We start from the raw sequence: 27,849 nt of genomic DNA, 5'->3' as shown, positions 1-27,849 counted from the left end.
AGATGAGCTTGCATTCAATTAAGTGTGCCTGTCGGCAAACATACGCAAGGTCTGGGAGATGATTTAATTGGCAAGAACGTTTTTCATATAGCTTTATTTTTCAACAGATGTACATGGTTTATATGCTGTATATTGATGTTTTATTCATGAGCACTAAAATATACATATAGACAGTTAGTGAAGCTGAGAATGTTCACAGATCAGGGCAGGAGACAACGCACATTTGTCTGTAAACCATCACAAGTAACATTTATCAAACTTCCATAATCATTCCGATCACAGATGGGACATTTGCAAAATGATAACAACCCAAATGAGGTGGAAACTTCAGCAAAATGTATCGCACCAAAATACATTTATCTACACGGCTTTTCATGTCCAGGATCATAGAGAGCTGGAGCTGATCCCAAATGACTTGATCATAATAACCACGCATGCTGACTTCCTGGAAACTGGGACATCTCGGACCTGAACTTACTGTAAAACGCAAACAATATAGCTTGACAAAAGAAACACAATCGGAAATGTCATGTATGTATCCAGAACAGTCATGGATCAATTTATTAGACAATTCTTGAGTTTCTTGTTCATTTTAAATGTCTGGTACAACAAACAAAAACAGCTCATCAGTGTTTCATTTCCACGGTTTTCTTGATACTACCCAAAACAGTTCTCATTTGAGGCATTTTATTCTGTTAGTCACATGGCACATCTTTAGTGGCACCAGACATTAAAATGAATCGGAAATTGAAGAAAACAAAGTGTTTTCTCCATGACTATATGTACAGGTATGTGTCTTTTGGGCATGCAAGATAACATTTGTCACAAATCAAATGTACAGTCCAATACATACTGTACATCTGGGAATTTCTATAATGTACTGTGATGTCTTCTTTGTGATGTCTACTGTATTTCTGCATAGCAACTGCTAATCTGGCAGCATTCACGTCAACTTTCTCAAGGAATTGTCATTCTTTTCTCAAGTTTTTTAATACAGTCCTGAACTTGAAAATGGCAGACCTTACAAGTGTGCATTGCCCATTGACTATAAAATGTGAGTGGAGGGCAAATAATCTCCTGTAACTGACATGCAAGAAGCTCATTAGTCATAATAAAACTTTATGGAAAAATAATATTCTCATATTAACAATACTTTAAATGTAGGGCATATTACAAGATATAAATACATTGAGACGTGAGCCAATTCCAGTGGAGCCTTTCACAGCCCAGATCCAGTTCGTGATCCAGTTTTCTGCTGTTGCCGTCTTACTCTGCAGGGCATGACTTTTGGCTGCTGGTCTGGCTCCTCGGAGCTTTCGGACTTCCCTGAAACAAAAAAATGGCATATATTTTACATGAGAAAAATCTCACAGCACGTCACCTACAAAATTGTCACAAATAGTACACGGTATATACACAGTTACTGTACACTGAATTAAAAGGGAAGTCAACCTTAAACATTTCTTGACATGAACTCTTTTACTGCCAAAAATGCTTAATGACGCATACAAAAATACCAATGAATGCCGCCAAAACCTTAATTGACGTTTTGTTTGTTTTTCCTCAATGGGCAGTGCAACGTGTTGTGCAGCCTGGTCAATAGGCTTGTGAAATCATAAACAGCCACTAACTATGGCCAGCAGATGGCATCATTGTATCTCTTTTCAATGGGCTTCCGGTAGTATGAAATTACAATGAAACATGACAAATCGGATGAAATACAACGTTTTCAAGGATGACGTGAATGACGAAAGCCTTTGTCACATTAAATCTAATTCACAGAGCGTCACTAAACACAAAATCTTAGTTTCACTGTTGTGCAGAATTTTTTTCTTTTCACAAAAAGCTTGTTTTCTCCTTTTTTTTTTTTTTTTTTTGCTCAATGTCACTCAAATTACCTATTTGCAAATGGTGATTACTAAAGAACGGACTAACCACAATGTTTATGCAGTCACAGCACACAATATTCTGTTTGCCTTGAAAGATGAGTTAAAATGCTCGAAAAGCATCATTGGGGTTGTTTTTTGGATAAACGTGTGATAATATATGTGTGACCTCACTAGTCTAAACATTCAACATTTGTGGAATGTAAGTTATGAAGCAAAATCCAGCCGTTTTTATCCATCTCAGGGGGCGGCCATTTTGCCACTTACTGTTGACTGAAGATGACATCACACTTGCTCAGGGCTCAGGCAATGACCAATCACAGCTCACCTGTTTTCTGAAGCTGAGCTGTGATTGGTTGTTACCTGAGATGAGCAACTATGATGTCATTTTCACTTGACAGCAAGTGACAAAATGGTTGCCTCCTGATATTGATAAACTGTAGATGCCACGGACTTCCGACTTTCACACATCAGCGTCGTTTCCGGCAACTGATGGCCGCGTTCCAACATTCGCACCTCCACCCCTGCGCATCGGCTCTCACTCTCTGAAATGCTTTGGACAACTGAGAGACACACTACACATTCGCACCCGTCAACGGGAACGCGCAACCGAGGGGCACAAAGGCGGAAGCGCAAGAACTGGGCCACACGTCGCAAACAGGAAACAGAAACAAAGCTGATGTGTGAAAACCAGGAAGTCGGAAGTCCCGCCTCCTCCGAGGCATATACCCCATTCGACCGACATGTGTAATCGATCCAAGTTGTTTCCAGCGGATCATTCCCATACGTTTTGGTCTTGTCTCAGGCTTGCCACATTTTGGCCAGAAATTTTTGACACACTCAGCACTGCCTATGGCATTTGTATCCCTCCCGAGCCGTTTTTGGCTTTGTTTGGCGCCCCCTTACAACCAGTGGCTACAAAATCCTTGCGGACAGTTCTTGCCTTCTCCACCTTGTCGGCGAGGCGACTTCTACTCCTTAACTGGAAACTTTCTCAACCTTCATCTCATAACGGGTGGATTAAAGGGTTGCTACTCTCTATAAAACTTGAGAAACTTTGGTTTTCCCTCAAGGGTTCCTTGGCTGCTTTTGAAGAAACCTGGACACCTCTTTTAAATCATATAGAAGCTTCAACAACCCTTCCTGATGGTGATGACTGAGCCTCCAAACCCCCCCCACCCCCTTAATTTGTGTGTATGTTTTTTAATAATTGGTATAAGTATATATATGTGTTTGGTCTATATTTCTTTGAAGTCCATGGTACATTTGTTAAATGTCTTCCAATAAGTTATCCAAAATAGTGTACTTTAGTGAGGAGAGGGGGGAAGGCTATGCAAGAGCATGATGCTGCCAACAGGGGGCAGCAGAGTACTGTGTAATGGCTTGTATGTGTTCATGTTCATTACTGTTAAAACACGAAATCTAATAGTAGCCTGAGGTTTTATGATGTAGCAGCTTTGTTAGTATGCGTACAATCAGCATGCAAATGAGGAGATGCACTTACCAGAGAAGACTGACTTTTTGCATAGTTCGTATGGGCGTAGAGCAGCACCGCAGTGTCGTTGTGAGACGCCTCCAGCGCGATGGAGAGAGCATTGCTGCCATCCTGCAGTCCAATGGAAGGAGAACAAAAAGATAAGCAAACGCTGGAAAAGACTCAACCGAAACCGCAAAAACTTTCTAGTTAACTTAAAAACGATTTCATCCAAAACTGATATACAAAAGGGTAGCATTGCTTTAAGTCCTGGTTTGTCACGTTGTGTGTGTGTGACCGTGTGTGGGGTTGGAGTTCCCCCCACCCTCAGTCCAGCTGTGCACAAGTGAAACACACTCCAGCAGCAGCCAACTCATTCTGGCTCAAAGTCAGATCAAAAATGTCGGCTTGTCTGGACGTTTTTCCCAAGCATCCTGACTAATACAATATAATATGTTTTCTTTTGGTTTGATTGGTAAAGCCTTATTTTCATCAAACTTTTAACTAATGCACATGAATGACACCATGTGATTTTTATTTTTTTCTAAGTCGCTCACTGTGTGTCCTGTCAGCAACACAATTTGGGGTTAAGTGAAGACAGACAAAAGTGATTGGATTCTCCTTCTATTTTGCCGGGATGGAAATAAAAGCATTAAGGGGTGACGAGAGGCGAGTGAACAAAGTCCAAACTGCGGAGAATAGTTGAAGCTGAATCACAGATGTGAACACGGTCACATGGTTTTAGCTCAGATCCAGCAGTCTGCATGCTTAGAACAAGCTGACATCCTTCACAAACACAAGATTAACTGGAAATCGATATGGAATGTTCTTTGACATAGAACATTCATCTCAGATATTTATTTTTTATTTTTTATTATTTATAATTTTTTTACTAACCAGATGTATGACAAAAATGCCATTTTAAATATGGACAAAATATATACATCTGTGCAAAATATGTGCTTCATAATACATTTCTCAATGCATGTATAAAAGATTCAGTAATCACTATCCTAATCCTATTATATTTAAGGCAAACAACAAAATAACCACATAGAGTACTTGTGATTTTTTTAATGGTCCTGTTGCATAAAAATTTATTATTTATGTTGTACTGTAGTATAGACTTGGTAAAAGTAGTAAGCCATGTCTGCCATCTAGTGGTGATTGATGATATCACAATTTAAACCCGTGAATTTGAGTATTCGTCATTTTCTTCTCAATATTTTAATATTTAATATTAATTATAAAATATTATTAATAATGTATTAGATAATGGTATTTATTATTTTTTATTAATATTAACATTTTGGTTTTCCCCCCAATTTTTTATGGGATTTTTTCCCCCATAAATCTATTTTGAATTTATCAGCATTTTGTCTTAATTTTCTTTTTTTTTTGTGTAAAAAACAAACTTTCACATGATCAAACTCTCACATTATCAACGATGGATATGTCACAACCAGGCTGCTCAAGGAGGAGTTTGACAATCTCCGCTCGGCCGTGTTCGCTGGCGCACATCAGCGCCGTGGAACCTTCGTCGTCCTGCACGTTGACGTCGCCGCCGCACGCCAGAAGCGCCTCCACCATCTCCTGACGGCCATGACTCACGGCTAGCATCAGCGCCGTCTGACCTGCCTGCGCAGGTAGAGAATGATAAGACATTTTAAACACGTGCAGGGACTTTTCAAAATGTTGTATACAAAATGTTTATACAAGCCCTATGTCAAATGGTGGGAATGAATGAAATTAAAACCCACACCAAAATAGAGTGTATTGCTTGCAGCTATGTGTAGTTTGTGTTTAATTTGCTGTGCTGGTGGAAAACTGGATAACTGAAGAAACTCGTGACCCTCCAAAAACAAGCATGCCTCTCTTACACTTAAGGTTCTTGTTTCTTCTGTATCCAATTAATGATTTTAGCATGGAGGGAAGTGTCATGAAAGAGCACGCATTGTTCTAAAAAGCCAAAGGTTCGTCATAAGTGGTTGATTCTCTTCTTCTTAAATGGCAATTTTGTGAGCTCCCAAATGGAAAACATTGTGAGGCTAATTAAAAGGACATTATAAATAGTCTGTAGATTTTTACCGCATGCGATGTTTTGCACAACAACAAGCATCAAGTAATTGGATTTAAAGTCCGGGACGCCAGGCCAGACAGTCTTATGACTTCCTATTGTGACGGAATGCATGTCTGTCGCATACAGTTCACAACCTGATTAAAATCACCCCGACAGATAAGATGACAAACATTCTCACAATTGAGTCATGTGACACTATGCTACACATTTGCTTGATCACATTTAACCTCAAGTGGAACCAACTGCGTTTGTGTAATAATGACTAAAAAGCAGCAAAATCTACCTCAGGAAGCGGCCATTTTGCCACTTGTTGTTGACTGAAAGTGACATCACAGTTGCTCAGGGCTCAAGTAACCACCAATCACTGATCACCGGTTTTTGGAGTTTGGTCATGTGACACTCACAAGCTGAGCCACTTGTCCTTACCCGAGTCCTGAGAAACTGTGATGTCATTTTCAGTCGACAAGTGGCAAAATGGCCGCCCCCTGAGATGGATAAAAACGGGTGGATTTTGCTGCTTGATTCATATTTCACAAACAAAATATTAATCAGAATACAGTGTTTAGACTAGTGGGGGGTGCATAGAAAATATCATTGAAAAGAAAATGTTGTCGTTGATTTTCTCTTTAAAGGCTACTGGCACGCCATCTGACTGGAAAATAACATTTGGCGTTAAATAAGTCACATGGTCTCACATCAACTTTGGGACCAATGTCTGTCCAAGGCTAAGATGAAGTTTTTATATTCATATAAAGTGGCTGATCACATGCCTGGCTGGCCTTGGCGTTGACGTTGCCCCTGCTGAAGAGCTTCTTGACCACTGACATGTCGTCGTCCTCCTTCACAGTGGACAAAGCCGCCAACATGATGGCCGTGTAGCCCGCCTTGTTCTGCTGGTCCACACAGCACAAGCCTGGAATATGCAAATGTCACATTGAGACAACACACAATAGTTTCTTATTTTGTACATTTTTAGTCAGGTCAACAAAACAAGAAGGGAAATATTGGTTATTAGTTCATCAATTAGAGGAATTTAATTCCACTGTTTGTCTTGCATTCGAGTGGTACAGCGACCCAACTTCATTCTTTAGTATTTTAACTCATTCACTCCCAGCCCTTTTCACTAAAGTAATCCCCTTCACTCCGGCCTGTTTTACTGGATTTTGACTGATTTTGCAAGGCCCACAGAATATTGTGTTCTATTGCTATAAAAACATGGAACCTATCAAAAGCAAGAGTTTCTTCTTTCATCAGGGGGAAAAAAAGTATATTTCTATCTGTTTCCATTTTGCAGCAATTAGCATTAGAATATAGCTAGGTTTCATAATTATTCACAAATCTATTTAGAAATGTGAATAAAATAACTTTTTCAACATGGCCATGGTTCCTCTCTTTTGCTCTGCCGCCACCTGCTGGCCGTTTTTGTAATTACCTCTTCTTCAACCATTCTTTGCAGTTAAAGAGGCTGCATCAAAGCCTTCTGTATGCTCTAGCACAGGGGTGGGGACACTCGGTCCTCGAGGGTCCGAAGTCCTGCAAATTTTGGATGTTTCCCTTCTCCAACACAGCTGATATATGATCAGTTCATCAGCAAACTCTGCATAAGCTTAGTAACAATCCTGTTGAGCAGGGAAACCTCCAAAACCTGCAGGACGCCGGCCCTTGAGGACAGAGTTTGCCCACCACTGCTCTAGCTTTAAAAAAACAAAAAACGTATAAATACATCTTTGGGACACGTAAAACATTTGAAAAAGAACATATTTATATGTTTAAAGGGACCAAGTACAATTAAATTGCATTTCATATTTTATCTTTTAAAGTCAGCTCTTGTATTGCATTTCATTAGACTGGTTGAGTGCTTAAGAAGTTGCTTGCGTGCGTATAGCGTGTAGTGCAATAATTGCTTGGAATATCATAACACTTTAGCCTATAAAATAACAGGACAACCGCTAAAGAGAGCTGTAATCTCGAACCTGTGTCCAGCAGCAGGTCCACGACACCAAAGTTGGAGTGTGAGACGCTATAGTGCAGAGCGGTGTTGCCGTTGCCATCGGTCATGTTGACGACGTGCTCAAGCAGCAGCGCGGACACCTCGGAGAACGCCATCAGGTAGTCGGAGACCCGCGGAGGCTGAGCCGTTTTGGCGCTGGAAACGCGGAACCACTCCAGCTGGACCATGTGAGTGCTGGCGAGCTGCAAGTACATTTGGCAACACGACATCTGTCAGAATGCTAGTTGATAGCTTGGAATGTTTGTTTTTCGTGGATGGTTTTACACTGGGTGTTAAGAGAATTCCTCAGCGTTAGCATCTGTTCAGTTCATTTCCTATTTCGGAATGAATGTAATACGTCTGAATGGTTGATGCTAGCTATGACAGCTTCCGTCAACATTTGGCACGAATTCCAGAAAGAAAATGAAAAGAAGCAAGCAGGGACGCACCACTTCCTTACTCTTCAGTGTTTGAACATCATCATTGAGGTGATTCTTGAGAATGAGGCAAGCTTCGCGCATTTTGGAGCTCAGTTCAAACCTGTCACAAACAAAACAGTTGTTAAATTGCCAAGATCAAAATGGACACGGCAGCGGAGTACACACTTCTCTTTGATGCCCTCAGATGCGCCGTTTGATGTTCTCAGGATTTCCTCGTCAGTGTCGCTCTCGTCCAGGTTGACGTTTCTTTCCTCCTCCGACGTTTCTTCCTCCAGATCCACTTCATCCTCCTCCGTGCTGTCTAAGCAGTCCCCCGCTCCACTTTCTTCAGAGGAGCTTCCCTCTTCCTCCTCCTCGTCATCCTCCTCTTCTTCACTGGATGTTGATTCATACCTAATCAATACAAATACGAAACGTCTAAAGTTCACGCTTGCCCTGCCTTCTGCAAATATTGAGGGGAAAACACATTGTCATTCTTTATGCAATTTTTTTAATGTCATTTTTAAAGTGGAACACCCACCCGCCATTTAAAATGCCAACAAACTGCAAGCTCTTCTTGCCCGTTGTGCGATTTTCACCTGCACCATTGCAGTCTTTCTTCATGATCGATTTCAGCATACCTGTTTGCATTAGGGATGAAATATGAAAGCATTAAGACAAGATGTTTCAATAATTTGTTGGGTACTGATCTTAAATTTGTCCCTTTTACACATCGCTGCATTCGACTTTTGCGCGGTTCATTTGTTTTTTGTAAAGCTGTTTTGATCACTATTCAATACTCCAAACCTTTCTGTTTACATTTTTGTGAGCAATAAGAAGAGCGCAATCTCTTGTGGTTTGTTGTGACGCATTTTGGCTGACTGTGAAAATAAACAGAAGTATCTTGGAAAACAGAAAACATTTAGAAACCCATCAACTGGTTTGGACCAGAAAAAGTGAACTCTAGATGTGGAAGCAAAGATGATTACAGTAATGTTAAGGTACCTGTCTTGTTGTTGCGTGTCGTTATGTCCCCTCGGTCTTCCTCTCTCTCCTCAGACATATTGACTTCCTCTTCTGGAAAGATCTTATAATCATTTAAGGTCAGCTGTCTTTTCTTTAACACAGTAACTTTCTGGTCTTCAGTCTTGTCATCGAGCATGTTTTCGTATTGGCAACCAATGGTAGCCATAACAACAGAAACGGGTTCTTCTGATGTCACGGTAGCATCTGTTTGGACGCTTTGCTCGATCAGGTCTGCCGGAAAGCTGTTGCCGACACATACGTCCGTCACGGTTGGGCAGCACAAAATGGCAGCGTCCTTTAGGGTAGAGGACGTAGTCTCAATTTGGGCATCCTTAGAAACTGGTTTGGCAAGAACTCCCTTCTCAAGCGTGACTTTCAACGCTTTCTCCTCAATCTGCGCCCGGAGGGTTCCCAGATCTTTGTCTGCCAGGCACAGCTGGCTCTCTAGACTCGTGATGGACTCCTGCTGGAATTTAATGGTGTCCTGTAAGGTGTCCCTTTCACGTTGCGCCTCAGGCGTCAGCCCAAGTAGTGACTCCATGACCCAAACTCCAGCCTCCACTGTCTCGGCGCTGACCTGTGTTCCTTCCTCACGAAGAACAGGACTATCAGTTGCTGTGCCCTTCTCACAAACATGGATGTCGGTTCCCTCGGCGGCATCTTTCACTCCGCGGCTGTAGTAGAAAACAACTGAGTCCATGGGCTGATCATCTCCCACAGCCACTGATTTCCTGTCAACGCATGGCTTCCCAGGAGCCTTGGATACAGCTTTTGACGAAAGTTCCACCGCACATTCGTCCTTGGCCTCGAACTTCTCAGCAAGCTTTTTCAATTCTTCGGATTTTCCGTGGCCTTTGCGACCAGGCGAGGCTGGGCAACTTAATCGACTCTGGATGATAGGGCCGCATTGGGACGTCCCTGCGGTCTGGGTGGAGGATTCTACCGACTGTTTCTGTGGCTGAGGGATCACATCCACGGCTGCTTTCTTCTCCTCGAGTGCTAACAACAGCATGTCTTTCTCAGCACGAAGCTCTGCCACCTCTTTTTGTAGAGCTGGGACGCCCTTTACTCGTTCCTCCATCTCCTTGAGTTGTTTCAAGGCTGTCGCCATCTGCTCTCTAACCGTCTGCAATTGGCTGGGGGGCACTGTAGTGCCAGTAGCAGGGGTGCTGAGTCCAGAGGTTTGAGGACTAGGTTTAGACCAGCTGCTCTGCAGAAGCTGACTTGACGAAGAGTTGGACAGCTGCTTGGGAGGATCTGCGAGCTGGAATCGCCCCCCACCATTGGGATGACTTTGCTCCTGCTGTAGTCGCCGGCTAGTTTCCAGAAGAGTTCGCTCAACTCTTGGGTTGCGTTGTGGTGGAGGGGGTGGTACTTTGGCACCGGCAGACAGTGGGGGGACATTGAGGAGGGTCACGGGGGATAGGGAAAGCACTTCACAGGGTGCAGAGCCAAGGCGGTTTCTTGGCGGCGGCAGGGGAGGCACTCTGCCATCCTCACTCGCAGGAGAGGAAAGAGACTCCGTGGATGTCCAACCACTAGCGCGCCCCCCCACGCATCTCTGAGAGGTTCTGAGCCCCCGTCCGGAACGACGAGATGGGACAGCTGCCCTGCGGATGTTATGCCCACTTTCTATCTCTTCCACATATTTCAGGAAGTCCAGATCAAGCTGGAAACCGTACGGCGTTTGGACAGAGTAAGATGCCGGCTGGTCAACTCGCTCTTGACTGGAGTAGAGAAATGGAGAGGCCAAGTCTGTAAGGAAGATTGGACATGTGACTCGCATACACACAAAAACATTTGGTACACCAGGATGACATTCAAAACAATCAAACGTAATGCAGTTATTAGGGGTGGGAATCTTTTGACTGTCTCACGATTCGGTTCTAATTTTTGGCTCTGCGATTCGATTCAGAATCCATTTTCAATTCAACCGATTCTGATTGATAATGATTTGTGCTTCAATCTCTAGATGTGCAAATAATTATGATCTACTCCATTCTGCTGTGCAAGACAGAATGACAAATGATTATTATTTCTTGAAAATTTTTAAAGTTTTGAATTGTAAGGAAAAGTGCCTTAACTACATCTGCTACTTCATGTAGCTAACTATAAATTTTTATAGCTTTTATAGTTATATTCTGCCCTCCCTGAGAAGACAGTTTGGCAGATAGTGAACAGCTAGTCCCTCAAAAAGAGTCCAATGTTGCTGGTTTCAAGCAGTTTATTACACTTCAGTTGAGGTTTACCCTAAATCTAAACACACAAAATTACACACAGTGCACACTTAAATGCAAACACACTTTGTTTAGCTTGTTACCGAACCTAGCTAGCTCAAGGCTAATGAACAATAGAAAGCGCCATTGACACTGGACGCCGGACGGGAGACGACCGGTTAGCTAAGCGCTAAGCTAGCTGGTGTGACACAATACAGATGGATTTACTGGACCAAAGCAAGAAAAACACCCTGGATTTTACAGTTGGCCAGGGTGCGACGAGAGACCCAAGACTTTGAAGTAAGCTATTTTAATTTAAACTAAAAAGAAAACCTTTCCGTAGATTAACACTGCTGCGTCAACAAAGTCAACAGTTCAATACATACTGTAGATACGTCTTTAAATAGTGAATGAATGAGGCTTCGTGAAGCTCTTTGGACAACATGTGGTGGAGATAATTTGCACTCCATTTACCATGTTGATCAAATGTTTTGTTTTTTTAGATTTGTTAAACTATGAAGTGTTTTGGCGGGAAAAGTACAATAAGTATCTGATTCAAGTTCATTTGGTACTTGTTAACGTGAACAATTGCATGCCAGCTAAGAAAGAATTACTTCTATTTCCAGGTAAATCCTTTATTTTAAACTTAAACAAGACAGCCTTGCATCCTATTTTTTTTTTACTTGATTGTATTGACGAACATGCTCTGATTAACTTACCAGGCAGCTTTGGGTTAACTTGCACGGACTGAGTCATCTTTCAGTTGGACGACCTTTCAGCACGCACAGCCTCAAACAACACCTGGCTAAGAAAACATACAGTGACGTGATTGCATTTGTCATCAGTGACAAGGAAGCAAAACTGATGTCACGTCCAAAGCACTCCCCTACTTACTTTGATTTATAAAGAAAAAATTGCTGCCCCGAAGGCAAACCCGCTCTCTTCCTACTTACTGTAAATTTTACAACGTATACATGTCATCATGACCATCAAACTTCTATCCACATTTTTTTTAATACAGGGAGCATGTAACGTAAAATGAGACCAAACTGCTCAGTAAAGTCCAAATACGTCTTGAGTTTTCATAAAGCTCGTGCTTGTGTGACCACCTGTGAGTGAATTGAAAGTAGTCCATCACAGGAATAGAAGGTTTTGTTAAACTCATATATCAGCAGTTTGCCTTTCAACAGTATGTCAATCTTCTAAACTCTTTACATGAGGGTTCTTTCTGCTGTAGGACACAATAGCATTCCGCTTGAGCACTTGTTGACTATCAAATGCAGATTGATGGCTGATGCTTGGGGACTTACCTCGTTCAGGCTAAATGGAGAATTCATGTAGCTAGAGTCCAGGCTGGTTCCCTCTGCTCTGCTGAAGTCACCCTACAAAAGAAGAAAAGTCAGATTTAGGACTAGTGTTCCAAACCAACTGAACTGTAATGCGTAGTTGTTTGAGATACACTTAAAAGAAGGAGACTTTCAAGGAAGAGGCAAGGCAATAGATTTTAACTCATTCACTGCCATTGACGGCTATAGACGTAAAAAATTCATGTGAACAATTTTTATTAATTTACATTTTTTTCCATTTCATTTTTTATGAAATCTAGGAAACAAATGTATTGTACATTTATAACAGATATAAAATTTTGTGATAAAGACGTCATGCGATTAATTCTGATTACAAATTTTAATCGCCTGACAAATTTTGAATTATTTTGGGGGGAATTAGGGGCACCAGGTTTTCATACTCTTAACAAAAGTAGGGAAAAAAATGTTAAACTAATAGAAATAGTTAAAAAAAATGTACGTCTATAGCAGTGATTGGCAGCGAATGAGTTAATGCCAAAATTGCTATTTATGAAATTTTTGTTTTTCATACAGAAACATCACACACACAACCTCAAGCACACGCAGTCATTCATTTAGCTTCAAGCACACGCAGATGTGTTTCCGAGCAGCCCCAGGCACATTCCTACAACCCGCTGTTGAAACACGCCAGTCGTCCTTGTATCTAACCGACTACTGATAACACACATACACGCGCACACCTGTCAACTCAGACAGTTTATTGTCAAAGTAAAAACCAGAAAAGCCACAAATGACAAGACACTCCCAAAAAAATCTTAATGAGCAATGACGAATCGTGGATTCATTCATAAATAGTCCCCAGTGGGCAGTGAAAAGAATAAAACGTGTCGTAAGTTCTGGCAGTCTCTGCACAGGATCGTCTTATCAGCTACCGACTGTTTCTGCTTTACTGTTGGTCTGTTTCTTGTCTCAGTACAGAGCACAATGAACAAGACGCACGCACACACAAGCATGCACACAGTTTTCAAGGGTGAGACCTCAGGCAATGTGTTTTGGTCCAAAACAGACACAAGCAATTAATTGTACCACTTTTCTTTTTTTTTACTCCTGCTTTTGCGATGTTTACTTGTTTGTTTTCCCACAAGGCACACCACAATAACGTCAATCCAGAGATTTTAAATACAAAAGCATGCTTGAAGACTTCCACTGATTTGTCTCAAACAAATTGGAAATTGCCTGAAAATTTTTGACATTAACAAATTCAATCAACTTTGGTGTAATGCAAGCAGTATTGTTAGTCAATGGCCATTAATTGACAGTGGATTGGGAAAAAAAAATCTTCACACCACTGTTCAAATGCCAAGTTTTTGGGATAGAAAAAAATGTGACAAAGAAAAATCTTCCATACTTTTGCATCATTAAAGTGACTTATTATGCTCTATCAATTGTTTTTTTAGATACTTTCTGAGAAATTATATCATCCTAAAAAACTTTATCATGACACGAGTTGGTATACGTCTATACAACGTGACAAATTTGTGTCAACTCAAAATGTATGATGATGTATGGTAGGCAACCTTAAACATTTCTTGACAATAATATGTTATTTATAACCTCAATAGTCTAAACATGATGACATTATTATTAATATTACATTTGTGGAATATGAATTATGAAGCAAAATCCAGCCATTTTTTTCCATCTCAAGGGACGGCCATTTTGCCACTTGCTGTCAATTGAAGATGACATCACAGTTGTTCAGGCAACGAACGACCAATCAGAGCTCACCTGTTTTCTGAAGCGGAGCTGTGATTGGTTGTTACCTGAGACCTGAGCAACTGTGATGTCATTTTCACTCGACAGCAAGTGGCAAAATGGCCGCCCCCTGAGACGCATAAAAACAGCTGGATTTTTCTGTTTAACTCATATTCCACTAACGCAATATTAACCAGAATACCTTGCCTTTGTTTGTGTGTGCCTTTATTGGGAGCACTGTTCATGTTGTACTCGATTTGGCCACTTAGGGGCAGTGTGGTTCCACGCGATCTGATACACTGTTAAGTTGTAGCCACATTAGAGAGTAGAAGGAAAAAGTCACGATCAAGTTATTCCAATAAAAGTTGTTTTTTTTGCAGCATGGAGCCATTCTTTTGAGTGATAAAAGTGCCGCGAGTAGCGCGCTAATTAGCATTAGCGAGTCCGACTGGAGTAGATCATTACGATTCTTTGCACATCTATAAATTGAAGCAAAAATCTTTGTCAATCAAATCATTTTCAATCAAAAATCATTCTTAACCGAAACTCGATTCTGAATCGAATCGCAGAGCCAAAAATCGCAATAGAATCGTGATCACAGTCAAAGATTCCCACCCCTAATATTTATGCCACCAAGTTATTGTACATTATATAGTTTTATTTTTCCCCTTAAAATATTTGGGGGGGAAATTCTGATTGAGCTGTACAAGTCACATCACAGGTCACAAAAATTGTGAAGAGTTGTGAGCTTTCTTTTATATCACAAATTTGACATTTGAACAGGGGTGTGCAGACTTTTTATATCCACTGTACAGTAATAAGCATACAAATCAATAACAGTACAAGCTTTATGTAAAACATCAAGTCAATTTGTTTTTGTTAGAGAAAGTCCCCAAATAAAAGCTTCCACATTTTTTTTAATTCTGTTCCAAATGTTTATCCATGTTCACTTTTTGCCCTCATCAATTTTCTTAAGTGACATGCATTGCATTAAAGTGTTTTCTTTTCTCACTCCTCACACTCTTCACCCTCCTCATCTCACATGACCGTTGTTAACTTATTCCTCTTCACACACACGCGCACACACACTCCTGTCTGATTTGATGAGAGGCAGCAAATTACAGAGTGCATGGTGAAGCTGCATTCCTTCTCTCGACGCCCTGAGCTGTGAGCAGATAAAACCCACATACAATTGTATACTCACATTTGTTGGACAGCCCAAATTAAGTCAGTGAAAACCCCCAAAAATGTTTCAGTACACACAAAAATGTGCATTAAAAAAAGCCTTGGACAAGTAGTTTCATTTAGCTAATCTGTGGATGTTACTGGTCATGGTATCCCATTTGTTTCTTGAAGGAATTGATGCAGAAGAAAAGTGCACGACTTGGCTATGACCAGCAGAGGTGCTGCTGATTCTTTCTCTTTATTGCGTGATTCATTAAATGATTTGCGCGTAAAAAAAAAACGGTCATAAACTTGATTGCTCAACCGCTGCGGAAGCTGATCTACTGAATGAGTCTACCAAATGCGCTAAATTGTCACACAATTAATTTTGTGCATTGTGTGACTGAAGAGTATACGCAAATCGAGATGAACTGCATTGTCTTATTTTGCATATTTAAATGCACCTGCCTGTTAGATGCTGTAAATTGTTCGCTGTGTGTACCCATGACGAGGAAAAGGAGGAATAATGAGAGGTGGACATTTTTTGCTTATGTTAATAGTTTTGAAATGCAGAAAGAAAAATTATCGCAACATATTGTCTATTTGGCAATGCTTTTTTTTCAGCTTCTGAATAATCCAATGGAGCCAATCACCTACGACAAAACTCCTTTCAACTCAAGCAAACTGTATTTGCTTGCGTCTGGGGCTTTAATTCTAGGAGTGATTTATTTTCTGGAACTCAGTCATATATTAATGTGTCTTCCACCAACACTTCCAATTCCATCACTTCAAAATTCATCTTGCTCTTGTGGTGCTCTCACACATTTTCCATGGTGAAAAAAACAATCAGTGCTACTTAAAGCAAAGAAATCCATCAGTATTGATTACCATTCAGAGATATTTTGTCATATGCCATCCCTATTATTATTGGTATCGTTTTCCTTTCATGTCATATCCATGTTACACTAAAAATAACATCAGGATGTGACCTTGCTTGTCATATCAATATATAAGGCCAAAAGTTTGGACACACCTTCTCATGCAATGCTTTTTTTTTTCATGACTATTTACATTGCAGATTCTCACTGAAGGCATCAAAACTATGAATGAACACGCGGAAATATGTACTGAAATAACTGAAAACATGTTTTATATTCCAAATATTTTCCCAAAATAGTCACTCTTTGCTCTGATGATTTTTTTTGCACATTCTTGGCCTTCCCTCGATGAGCTTCAAGACCTGAAATGGTTTTCTAACAGTATTGAAAGAGTTCCCACAGGTAAGAATGCCAAGAGTGAGCAAAGCAGTCATCGGGACAAAAGGGGGCTATTTTGAAGAAACTAGAATCAAAAACATGTTTTCAGGTATTTCACCTTTTTTTTTTTTTTTTTGTTAATACATAACTCCACGTGTTCATTGTTAGTTAATCTACAATGCAAATAGTAATGAGAATAAAGCAATTGACACATTGAATGAGGTGTGTCTAAACTTTTGGCCTGTACTGTATATCCAATCCATATATGTTCCAATTTTGTTGATCTTGCCATTATGGCATGTTTAGTCGTGTGCACCAAAGTCTTCATACTTTGCACTACAAACATGCATTGGTAACAAGTAGAAGTTCTACAACAACAAATGCCCTATTATATAGCCGATAAAGAGAACCTATTGATGCAGGTTGATATTTTCCCCTCTCAGGCGGTGAAGGAACATGTTACGGGCGGCGCAGTCCAATGTCCTCACAGAAATAGAATCAGAGAAAATGAGAACACACTGGGTCATCCAAATTTTCACTGAAGAGGAAATGTACCGGCGCTTCGGTTGTCAGGATCATGTTTTGCACCAATGACCTCATTTCCCCACGCCGCCCCCTTTTCCCGAAAAAGAGACGTCGTGGCAAACGAGCGACCCTGGCGAGGGGGCGGAGGGACTTAAAGCTGAACAGGCAAACACTTTGACCACTTCACATGAGAAAACACTCATGCACTAATCTGCACACAAATAACGTTCAATCTAAAACAAACCGTTTATAAACATGAATTCATTTGAATATTTCACCAATAAAAGGCCTTCTTGTTATCCGTGTGCTACCGGTCAAGAGTTTCAGCGTGAAAATAATTCCGTTTTGTACTCATGTTATCCCAATTGTAATCCCCTGATCAGAAATTCATGGGAAGGAGATTCAACTCATATCTTTAATGCACAAGAGCAGAAGGGCCTCATGCTGCTTCCTGTCGGGAAGGCCACTTTTCCCCTAATAAATCCCACTCATATACCGCCGCCCACCCTTGCGTGCCCCTGCAGGAGACCTGCCATTGTCTCCCAGTAGGAATCAGGGTGGAAATGGTGGAGTGTTTGGGAGGGGAAGGAGGAGGGGGCAGGAAGCCCATCAGGCCGTCCTGAAAGCTGCTTCCTGAAGGCAGCAGGAAAACACTGCAAAAAAGACAAGCAAACCACTCAGCGCTGAACAAATAGAGCCAGCATGACCACAACACACACCGTCGTGAAACAGAGGTCGCGGGAAGTTCTACTTCATCCCCGATGACCACCGGAGGCGGTGCCTAACGATCAGGCTTGGGGAGTAACGGAATACATGTACCGCCGTTACGTAATCAGATTTAAATAATGTAACTGTATTCCATTACAGTTACAGGAAAAAACATGTAATCAGAATACAGATACATTTATTAAAAATGGGGATTACTTCGAGGGATTACAATTTCTACGATGATAGAGAGGGTGAGAGAGAGAGCGACAGAGCGAGAGAGGGAGGTGGGGACGAACGAACTGACTCGTCGTGTCCTCCACACGCGGGCAGTTTGAGAAAGCTTCACGGACGGGAGGAGGAAATGGCGACCGGTAATCACTGGAACTTACTCGGAGCGAAAGTTTGAGCTGAGAGTCCAGCGGCATGCTAAAGGCTGTAGCTTCTTACTAGCTAGCCCGCTAGCCTACAACCATAATGTGAGTTACACCTTCCAAACAAATCTTCCTCCCACCAATTCACTATTTAAACATCATACACAACATATACACGGCTAAACTTGTGACTGGGATAAAAGTTCATTTTGCAGTTGATGTCACACACTATCTATCTATCTATCAAACTATGAGGTGTGGTTGCTTTCAGTGAAAACAGCATATGGCCTTCAATCAATCAATCAATCAATAGCCTACAAGCTAATTACACAAGCATTTTTACTTGTTGTAAGCTGCCCGGGTCACTATCACCCGCAAACAAAAGGGGCACATTGTATAGAATATATATTGTGGTGATATTTATTTTTATTTTGTCTTCATGAGCATACTCAATATTGGAGTAATCCCAAAGTAATTCAGTTACATTACTTTAATATTATGGTACTTGGATTACGTTACTAACTAAATCTTTTAGCAGGTAACTTGTAACTGTAACGGATTACATTTGAAAAGTAATCCTCCCAACCCTGCTAACGATGGTTCGTCGTCACAGTGTTGACTCCACCGTCACTTCTGTCTATTTACGATCCCCATTTTAAGACAAGGAGCTACTTCCTGCCTCAATCACATACTTCCATGACAGTCAGGTTGACTTGAAACGGCGCATGCGGCCCTCCCTTTTCCTTCCAGATTGTCCAGCAAGCACAATCGAGCGCATTGTGACACCACAATGAAGCTTTATGCCGCTTTGGTGGCGACACTCTCGCTGTGTTTTGTGAGGCCTCGTTGTTTTCCTTCATAGCAGAAGGTCTGTTCGTTCCCTCACAACTGTGTCCAGGTTCATAATGTCGCACGGTCGATCTAATAAAGTTGACCAGTGTTTGGTGAGATTGTTTGACAACCAGCTGGACACAAGTTCTATTATTCTATGGGTGTTTTCAAATGCGAAGCGACGCTAACGTGTGGATTCCAAGTGTCTCACAAAAGTGAGTACAGCATCACATTTCTGCAAATGTTTCTATCTTTTCATGTGAGAACACTGAAGAAATTACACTTTGCTGCTACCGATGAGATGCAGATGTGAATGAAAATATAGGAAAGAATTTAACAGTTAAAGTCCCTTTTAAAGGGGAAGTCAGCCCCAAAAAACATTATTGGCAATAATGTGTTCTATGTCGTCTAAATACGGTATTCTGGTTAATATTGCGTTAGTGGAATAGGAGTTTTTATCAATATCAAAAGGCGGCCATTTTGCCATTTGCTGTCAAGTGAAAATGTCATCAGAGTTGCTCAGGTCTCAGGTAACAACCAATCACAGCTCAGCTTCAGAAAACAGGTGAGCTGTGATTAGCCTGACCCTGAGCAACTGTGATGTCATCTTCAGTCGACCGCAAGTGGCAAAATGGCCGCCCCGTGAGATGGATAAAAACGGCTGGATCGTTCTGCATAACTCATATTACGCAAATGTAATATTAACTCATTCACTGCCATAGACTATTTCTATTAGTTAAAAAAAAAATGTTTTTAATTTTTTTTATGAAAACCTAGATTTTTTTATTGTACATTTATAACAGATATAAAATTATCATGCTATTAATTACAATTAAACGGCCCTTATTTTTTTATATATTTAAAATTTGTAATTGTAATTAGTTACATGACTTCACTTGTTAACAAACAATTAATCGCAACTAATAGAATAGAAATAGTTCAAATGAATTTTTGACGTCTATAGCCGTCAATGGCAGTGAATGAGTTAATGTCATGTTTAGACTACTGAGGTCACATATAACATATTATTGTCAAAAAGTGTTGACGGTTGACTTCCACTTTAATGGATTCATCGTATGAATTGCTATGACAACTGTGTGATTGACATACACATGGCAAAAAAAAAAAAAGGGACGCTGGGACGGGATCTGAGTAATATCTGGACAAAATGATGTCAGCGAAATCTGCTGGGACGTGAGACCCAAGGCTCAAAAACAGGACTGTCCCGGCCAAAACGGGACGTCTGGTCACCCTAGTAATAACTTCTAATTCTCACACTCTCTCAGTGGTCACTTTGTTCAAATTGATGTGTTGGGGCTTGTTTTGGCTCCGACTGTGATTTTTGTGGAAAAAGTCAAATATTTGAGGACATGTAAGAAATGTATGAGTAATAAGTTCCCCACCCCAAACAAGCTGTTTGATTCTAGCAAAAATATTTACCAATGTGCTAAGAATGAAAATACGTAGTACAAGGAAGGAAACTATGATTGTGTTGGTGTGAATGAAAAAAAAGAATCCAGCGTCAGCACTGCGTGTGAAGTCGCAAAACTCCCAAAAATGTATTACCACAGGAACCAAAGCTGTGACAAGACGCAAATTATTCCCCAGAATAGCAACATTTTGTCTGTCATTTTGAGAACAATGGCGTCCCTAGCATCTTTTTCATCCAAAAAAGGCTACAAAGAGCTCACAGTTTGCATCTCAGTAGCAACATTCAGTCAGACAGCTCAAGATGTCCCAACGCTGGAAGGCACGGAGTCTCTCTGAAGCAAAGCAGGCCTCACAAAATCGGGTTTTCCCCAACGACGACGTCGCTGATGTCACATTGCGTTTTGGAACAAGCGCACCTGGTTCTCCCTTTTTTCACACGCTTTGTTCTTCAGAACAAGTGAAATTGAAACACAAACACTCCTCTGCCTCGTCCATGGTTGTTTTCTCTCATTTTCACTCCTCGCTCCAGCAGCTCTTTGTGTTTTCTAACAAGCACACACCAAAAGTCAAACGTCTTGTGTTGACCGAGTTGAGTCTTCTTCACAACAGTAGCAACTGCCGTCCTCCAGATGTTTGCATCTTACATCCACGGAAACGGACCAGATGGCGGCAGCGTTTTCAGATTAGAAACAACAGAAATATGTTATTTCCGTCACGTGCAACAATTATAGCGCTGCAGCACGTCTTTGATGCTGGCATAATGACAAGGTACGGCGTGTGGACATCCCAAATACACACCTTTGTCACTGTGGAGATGCTCCCAGTAGAAGAAAAAAAACAAAACAAGTGGTGTGCTTTGTAATTCAGTTTCCCAGAATGGACTAATTCAGTTACTATCTAATTGGTGTTCTCCGTCACTAACGTCAAATAATATATTAGGCTGTTTAACAAGTTTATCTTTTGAGCTCGTTTCAGCAAACTACAATCTGTGAGAGGTTTCTCTCAACTGTGTTGAAACTCAACAGTTTGCCGCAAACATCAAGGTCGGTGAGCAGACGAAACAAACGCAGCCAGAAAGAAAGCAAATGTTACCTTCTCTCATTTTGTTGGACAACCATGTTGTCTTTTACACACACAAAAAAAGTGTTTCTTTTTTCTTTCGTTTTTATGAGAATACTGGAGTTGGTTCTTTGACGTAGCGCTGTTAACACCTAGTTCAGCCTTCTGTAATGACATCATAGGGCAGGGAAAATTTTCCACAGGGAGCCAATGAATAGGAGCCTTTTCTGTAGGCAAAAATGGAAAACCCGCACTCTTGTTACCCCAATCAAATATCCTAAAAATTATATTTCTGAGCACGTTTCAATGTATGCTATCCTCACAATCCTTCGCGAGAAACATGTGTTTTTATTTCCAGTCATCTTCTCTTCACTTGTGTTAGAAATGATCTCGCTAACTGCCGTTAAAAAAGTGAAAACACAGAAAGATGACGTGAAAAAGCGAATGCCATACGTACTGATCCTCACCTTGCAAAAATGATGTCCAGATGTTAAAGTAACATTCAGGTCATTACATCCTCCCATCCATCCATTTTCCATTCCGTTTGTCCTGCTGTTCAGGGTTGCGGGGAGCTGGAGCATGTCCCAGACAACAAGGATAAAAGGCGGACCACGTCTGTACTCATCGCCAATCCAGGTAATAAAACGAAAATCTAATTTTAGAACTTTATACAAGTAGTTGTTTAAAATGTGCTAGATCAGTGGTCACCAACCTGGTGGCCACGGGCACGATCAGACGACGTCATGGAGCTAAAATGACCGTGACGATAAAATAGCTCCTCTAAAATAGCTCCAATGGCTCGATCCCTCACCTGAAGTCTGTCCAAAGACTATTACACACGCATCAGTCAGCCCCGCGTATCAGCCAACATGCTCCTGCAGTCCCATCAACATGAGCGCCACCGTTTATTTTTATACTCGCCAATATAGTTAACTGTCAGACAGTTGTAAATACTTCTAAAGTGTGTTGTACCTCAAAATACATCCCAATTTCCCAACAACAACATGGCTGATTCTTACTGTATTGTAATGACCTTGGCCACAGAGTCCATATTGTTCAAGTTTTTTTTTTGTACAATTTCACTGTAGAAAACATTATAAAGGTCACTGTCCAGTGAAAAACACTTATGTCAATTTGTAGGGGTGTGAATTGCCTAGTACCTGGCGATTCGATTCGTATCGCGATTCCTAGGTCACGATTCGATTCGATACCGATTAATCCTGATACAAATCTTTAAATTTAGAAAATACTAATAACTTGTACATGTACACTGTAAGATTTGTACAAAAATGTATTTATCTGAAACTTTAGGCTTATAACTGTGAGCCACTTTATTTAACAAACAATCCGTTTCATGTTTGAACAGCATTAAAATAAAATATTAAGGCTTAATGTTCCACTAATATAACATTCTTCCATGCTTAAAGTGTGAACCCTAACCCCAAGTAAGACGTTTAGTTGAATATTCCCATTAAAAAATGATGTTTAAAAATCGATTCGACCGCATATCGAATCGGTTCAGGAATTGCGCGCTGTAATATCGTGATATATTGCCGAATTGATTTTTTTTTTTTTTTTTACATTTTTGGGACGTCTGCATTCAATTTGATTCCCATAAATGTTAACAATAAGCACAATACAATAATAAAAAATAAAAATAAAACAATAAGCAGCCCTATTAAAAAAATCTTCAAACAGCATTAGCACACACCAGCACACAAATGGCCAAACAAGACTTTCCTCTGGGTAATAAGAAAATAAATCTGCAGCCCGGCCATCGCTTTCTCCAAACATCAATGTGTCCCACATTGCTGCTAACAAGAGTCTAAACACAATTGGAATTCCACAACTCTTCAAAGCAATTTGATTCACTCAAATCGTAACAGAATTGGAATGCCACAGAAAAGGCTCAAAACAAATTCCATTTATTCCAAGTCTGCGGTCAAACTGTATCTGGTGTCGCTAAATTAAAATTCAATTTGAAGACAATTGGCTTCAGACAAATCATCTTCGTGATTCCGCTATTAATATTTTGGGATCAACAACATCAACCAGATAACAAAGAATAAGAAAATCAAACTAAATATTTTGGAGTTTTCAGAGAACTGCTTGAACATTTAGTGACATCAGCCTGGGCACTCGTAAATAATAGGGTGTAATCTCCATATTTAGACCACCACATCCTCCACTGCTGCCCAGTTCTACTGTTGAATATTTATGTTGCTGCTGTTTGTCCCACACTGTACGCATTAACTGTGTTCTTCCTGGAGCCATTGTTTAAAAAAAAATGTAGTGATTAATCAAAACATCAAAGGGCTATTCTGTTACTTCTGAGGATGTGGCTTTGAGCTATTAGTTTCATTAATCGGACGTTGAGAATCATTTTTACACAACCATAAAACCAAAGGTTTTTCCACTTTATTGCAGTGCCACTATTCTGCTAAAAAAATACAAAAAAAACAACACACACATAGACATAGAAATGGGGGAACAAGTTAGCCAACATTATTTGTAGCACCAGAGTCACGACAGCGTCTGCGTGACCAGTGAATGCCGGAATGGCGGGACAGGGGTGTGAAGTTACAGACTCGATACTCACTTATCCCACACTCACTGTCACTGGTTGAAAAAGGACACACAGTTCTAATATCGAATGTTTTGTTCCGGTTCTATTAGCCTCCGCACTCTTCGTTAAACCATGACTTGGTAGCTAGGCTAAGTGAAAATCAGCCATTTGGAAGTATTGCTGATATCACACCATCATGTCAAAGCCAAATGGTAGCAGAGATGCAGTGTTAGCACAGATTAATATTAGCTAACAGTGTTATTAGCATTAGCTTCTTATAGCAACCACATAAAAAAAATTATAAACATCGAGTTAGGGGCTATATGGTTTTGGAAATGTGTGCTGGCCAAGGTTATTTTAGTTAACTAAAACGAAGGATAAAACTAACATTCAAAAAACAATTTCGTTAACGAAATAAAATAAAAACGAAAATGCTTTTTAAACAACGAAAACTAACTGAAACTACATGTTATGTTTACATAACTAACTAAAACTAACTTTAATTATAGTAAAAATGTCCTTCGTTTGAGTATTTGGTAAATTAATTTAATGCACGAGCCTTTGGGGATGATTTTAAATGTGATTTTAAGTTGATTTATTTGGATAACCGGAATAAGGACGTTTGAAGGTTTGTCACACAAAAGTGATGTCATCTAGCAGCAGCCAATAGAAAAGCACCTTTAGATGACGTTGCTCCATGGTGTTTTTTTTTAATAGTGCGCACAAGTTATACACTTTTTTTTAAACTAAGACTAATACTGAAACTAACTGAAACTAAACTAAAACTAAGCATTTATGAAATGACAAAAACTAATAAAAACTAACAACCACCTTGAAAACTAATTAAAACTAAATTATTATAATAATATGTTCTATGCGCCCCCACTTGTCTAAACACGGCATTCAGTTAAATATTGCATTTGTGGAATATGAATAAAGCAGTAAAATACGGCCATTTTATCCATCTCAGGGGGCAGCCATTTGTTGTTGATTGAAAAATGTCATTAGCCTACAGTTGCTCAGGGCTCATGGAACGACCAATCAGAGCGCAGATTGCGAATGCCCCATGACCAAACTCAGAAAACATGAGCCGTGTTTGGTCATTACATAAGCCCTGTCAACTGCCATCTCACAGGATTTTTCTGCTTAATTCACACTCAACAACACAATATTAATCAAAACCGCCATATTTAAACCAGTAGAACATATTGTAAATACATTTTTTGACTTGTCATTCACTGCCATTGAAGACTATAAACGTCAAAAATTCATTTGAACTATTTCCATTATTACATTTCTATTTCTATTTAACATTTTTCCCACTTTTGTTAACAAGAGTATGAAAACCTAGAATTTGTTTTTATTGTATTAGAACAGATAAAAAAATATGTGATTAATCGTGAGTGAATTGCAATTAATTACGATTAAAAATTGTAAGGCCTGACGCCCCTAATTTTTTACATTTTCTAAATAAATAAAAAGATGATTACAAATTGGAAAAAAATTATTACAATTATTATTTATTTTATTACAAATTAGTGGTCTCAGGTGTTTACAAATTTTAATCGTAATTAATCGCATGACTTCACTAGTTAACTCCCGATTAATCACAAATGTTATATCTGTTCTAAATGTACAAAAAAATCTAGGTTTTCATACTCTTGTTAACAAAAGTGGGAAAAAAATGTTAAACTAATAGAAATAGTTCAAATTAATTTATAACGTCTATAGCCGTCAATGGCAGTGAATGAGTTAAGACTCTTAGGAACTGTTTTCAATGCAAAAAATATCAAACCATGAGAGAACCTGCTAACGAAGAAATGCAGGCAAACTAACACAATTATTATATTATATAATATTGCATTCCACATACTGTATTAGTTTAACTTTGCAGGAGGTCTGCAGCCATTCCAGGTAATAAACGTGGCAAACGCATGCTCGTGAGTTTATGTGACAGCATTTGCACTGGACGGCTGATAACATTCACTCATAATAGGGCTAAAAATAAATATCAGCGGTATGCATTGCATGACCACAGAGCTAAATTTAATAGCGTCTGATTAAATGATTAAATGAACTCGGCTGCAGACACAAAAGGAGCGCGCTTATGGAGCGGTGTTTGTCTGTGTCGAACCAGAGAGTTCCTCTGGCCTCCTGACACGTCTGACTAAACTTACACAGCGTCTATTTGAGGCGCCGCAGCAGCAAGTCAAAGCTCAAGACAGTTGCATCAACAGTTGCGAGGACGCCCAAGGGAATAGCACAATGTTGTTAGCAACATTGTGGTGGAAGGACAGCTCCAGCACGTTTCCGCATTTGGGCGAGATGCAGGGTATGCCCTGGACTGGTCGCCAGTCAATCACACCAATTCACGCTCACATTTACACCTAGGTGCAATCTAGATTGTGTTTGACCTTAGAGGTATGTTAGGCACCGTCCGTCTCTGGTGGTCAGCAGGGATGAAATAGAACCGACTACTCACAGGTACCTTCAGGACATTCAAAGTGAAGAACCAACAATCCACTGGTCCATTTTATGCCACTCGGGGTAAGTGAACTCATCACACAGTAAACAACAAATCACAACAATTGTCCATTTCTAGGTGTAGCAATAGGGTGCACAAATCCTGCACTGTTTATTCTGATGGCCTGATAAAACCAACACACAATCCTTAGGTCACCAAAACAGGCACGCTCTCAATGGTGATTTCTTTTGGGTCACACCCTTTCCCCCCTCTTACTGTGTAAACACTCGAACACCAAAACTAATGAGGACATTGTGACATTTACATTATTCACGACCAGAAAGAAACATGGAGATTGAATGTACTTTGCAGAGGGGCTGCGGCAACATCATTGGCAGTGGATGATGTTACCGTTTAGGTGCGAGATATATTTTTACATTTGCTTCTCACTTCCAGGATTCCAAAATCAGGAAGCTGCCATCAGATCCCTAAGATGTTGACATGCGTAGTATGGATATGATGAGATTTTTCTTGCAATTGCAGAATAACCCAATCAAATGCAATGATATTGTTGCTGAATATGTAACAATCAAACTATTGACTTGGTAACAGCAATTTAGCTGCAGCATCACATATGTCAGACTCAGCAAGCAACCAACACTTCTGTCAATAGAAGTAAGTAAGAATCAGGGGTGGGGGGTTTCACATGTTTGCTGAGTGAAACCATCTGAGGAAAACAGGCTCATAAATAATTAGTACATTTCAAAAGAACCAAATAATTAATTTCCAAGTGGTAAATTAATTTAGAGTTAAAACAAAAAAGACCAAGAGAAGACTATTAGAATTGTGATCATTCCCGTCCATATTTCATTTGCACTGATTTTGGATTGAGATTTGGTGAGGATGGTAAACAAAACTACGCAACCACTGGACAAGATGTTTACATAAAAAAAAAAAAAAAAGTTAAGTCAGTAATGATTGTCATACATATTGCGAGCAGGAATGTGAAGCATTAACATAAAAAAAATAAGCGTACATAGTTTAACACAAGAAACGTTTTGTTCCAGTAGTCAGAACCATAACACGTAAGTGAAGTTTCTAATTCGAGCGCACAGAATGTAAAGCAGGCAGCCAATTAATCAATCCGGCGTATCGATATGTGCTATTCGACCACGCGCCTCTTCCTTACCTTCTGACTTGTCTCCGGGGCCGAGCCGTCACACTGGGACTGCTCATGCCTCTCGAAAAAGCAAGGAAAGTTTTTCGGGAGGGGAAAAGAAAGAGAACTCCCATGCCCCTTAAAAGTTCAAGAGAAGTGTCC

At 40.2% G+C, this 27,849-nt stretch overlaps 1 protein-coding gene and 1 long non-coding RNA gene across 2 annotated transcripts in view; one reads left to right on the top strand and one right to left on the bottom strand.

The window, feature by feature from the left end:
- The window catches only part of LOC147165692 (uncharacterized), a 31,917-nt gene extending 24,309 nt beyond the window's left edge, over positions 1-7,608 (top strand). The window contains exons 2-3 of the long non-coding RNA XR_015096564.1: positions 4,827-5,006; positions 7,427-7,608. This is a non-coding gene — a long non-coding RNA (uncharacterized LOC147165692). The remainder of the gene's footprint in view (positions 1-4,826; positions 5,007-7,426) is intronic.
- On the bottom strand, positions 63-27,849 carry kank3 (KN motif and ankyrin repeat domains 3). Its single transcript, XM_086090197.1, has 12 exons — positions 27,718-27,849; positions 12,402-12,473; positions 11,811-11,896; positions 8,855-10,630; positions 8,391-8,490; positions 8,036-8,263; positions 7,880-7,970; positions 7,414-7,633; positions 6,207-6,353; positions 4,798-4,994; positions 3,391-3,492; positions 63-1,326 (listed from the first exon to the last, which is right to left on the bottom strand). The coding sequence occupies exons 3-12, from the start codon at positions 11,845-11,847 to the stop codon at positions 1,267-1,269; spliced, it is 2,958 nt and encodes a 985-aa protein (XP_085946323.1). The 5' UTR covers positions 11,848-11,896; positions 12,402-12,473; positions 27,718-27,849; the 3' UTR covers positions 63-1,266.

The sequence above is a fragment of the Leptonotus elevatus genome, chromosome 11, assembly GCF_054856555.1.
Source record: "Leptonotus elevatus isolate MCC_2025b chromosome 11, RoL_Lele_1.0, whole genome shotgun sequence".
NCBI lineage: Eukaryota > Metazoa > Chordata > Actinopteri > Syngnathiformes > Syngnathidae > Leptonotus > Leptonotus elevatus.
Note: the sequence above shows the minus strand (reverse complement) of the source record. Positions and strands in the feature narration are given on the sequence as shown.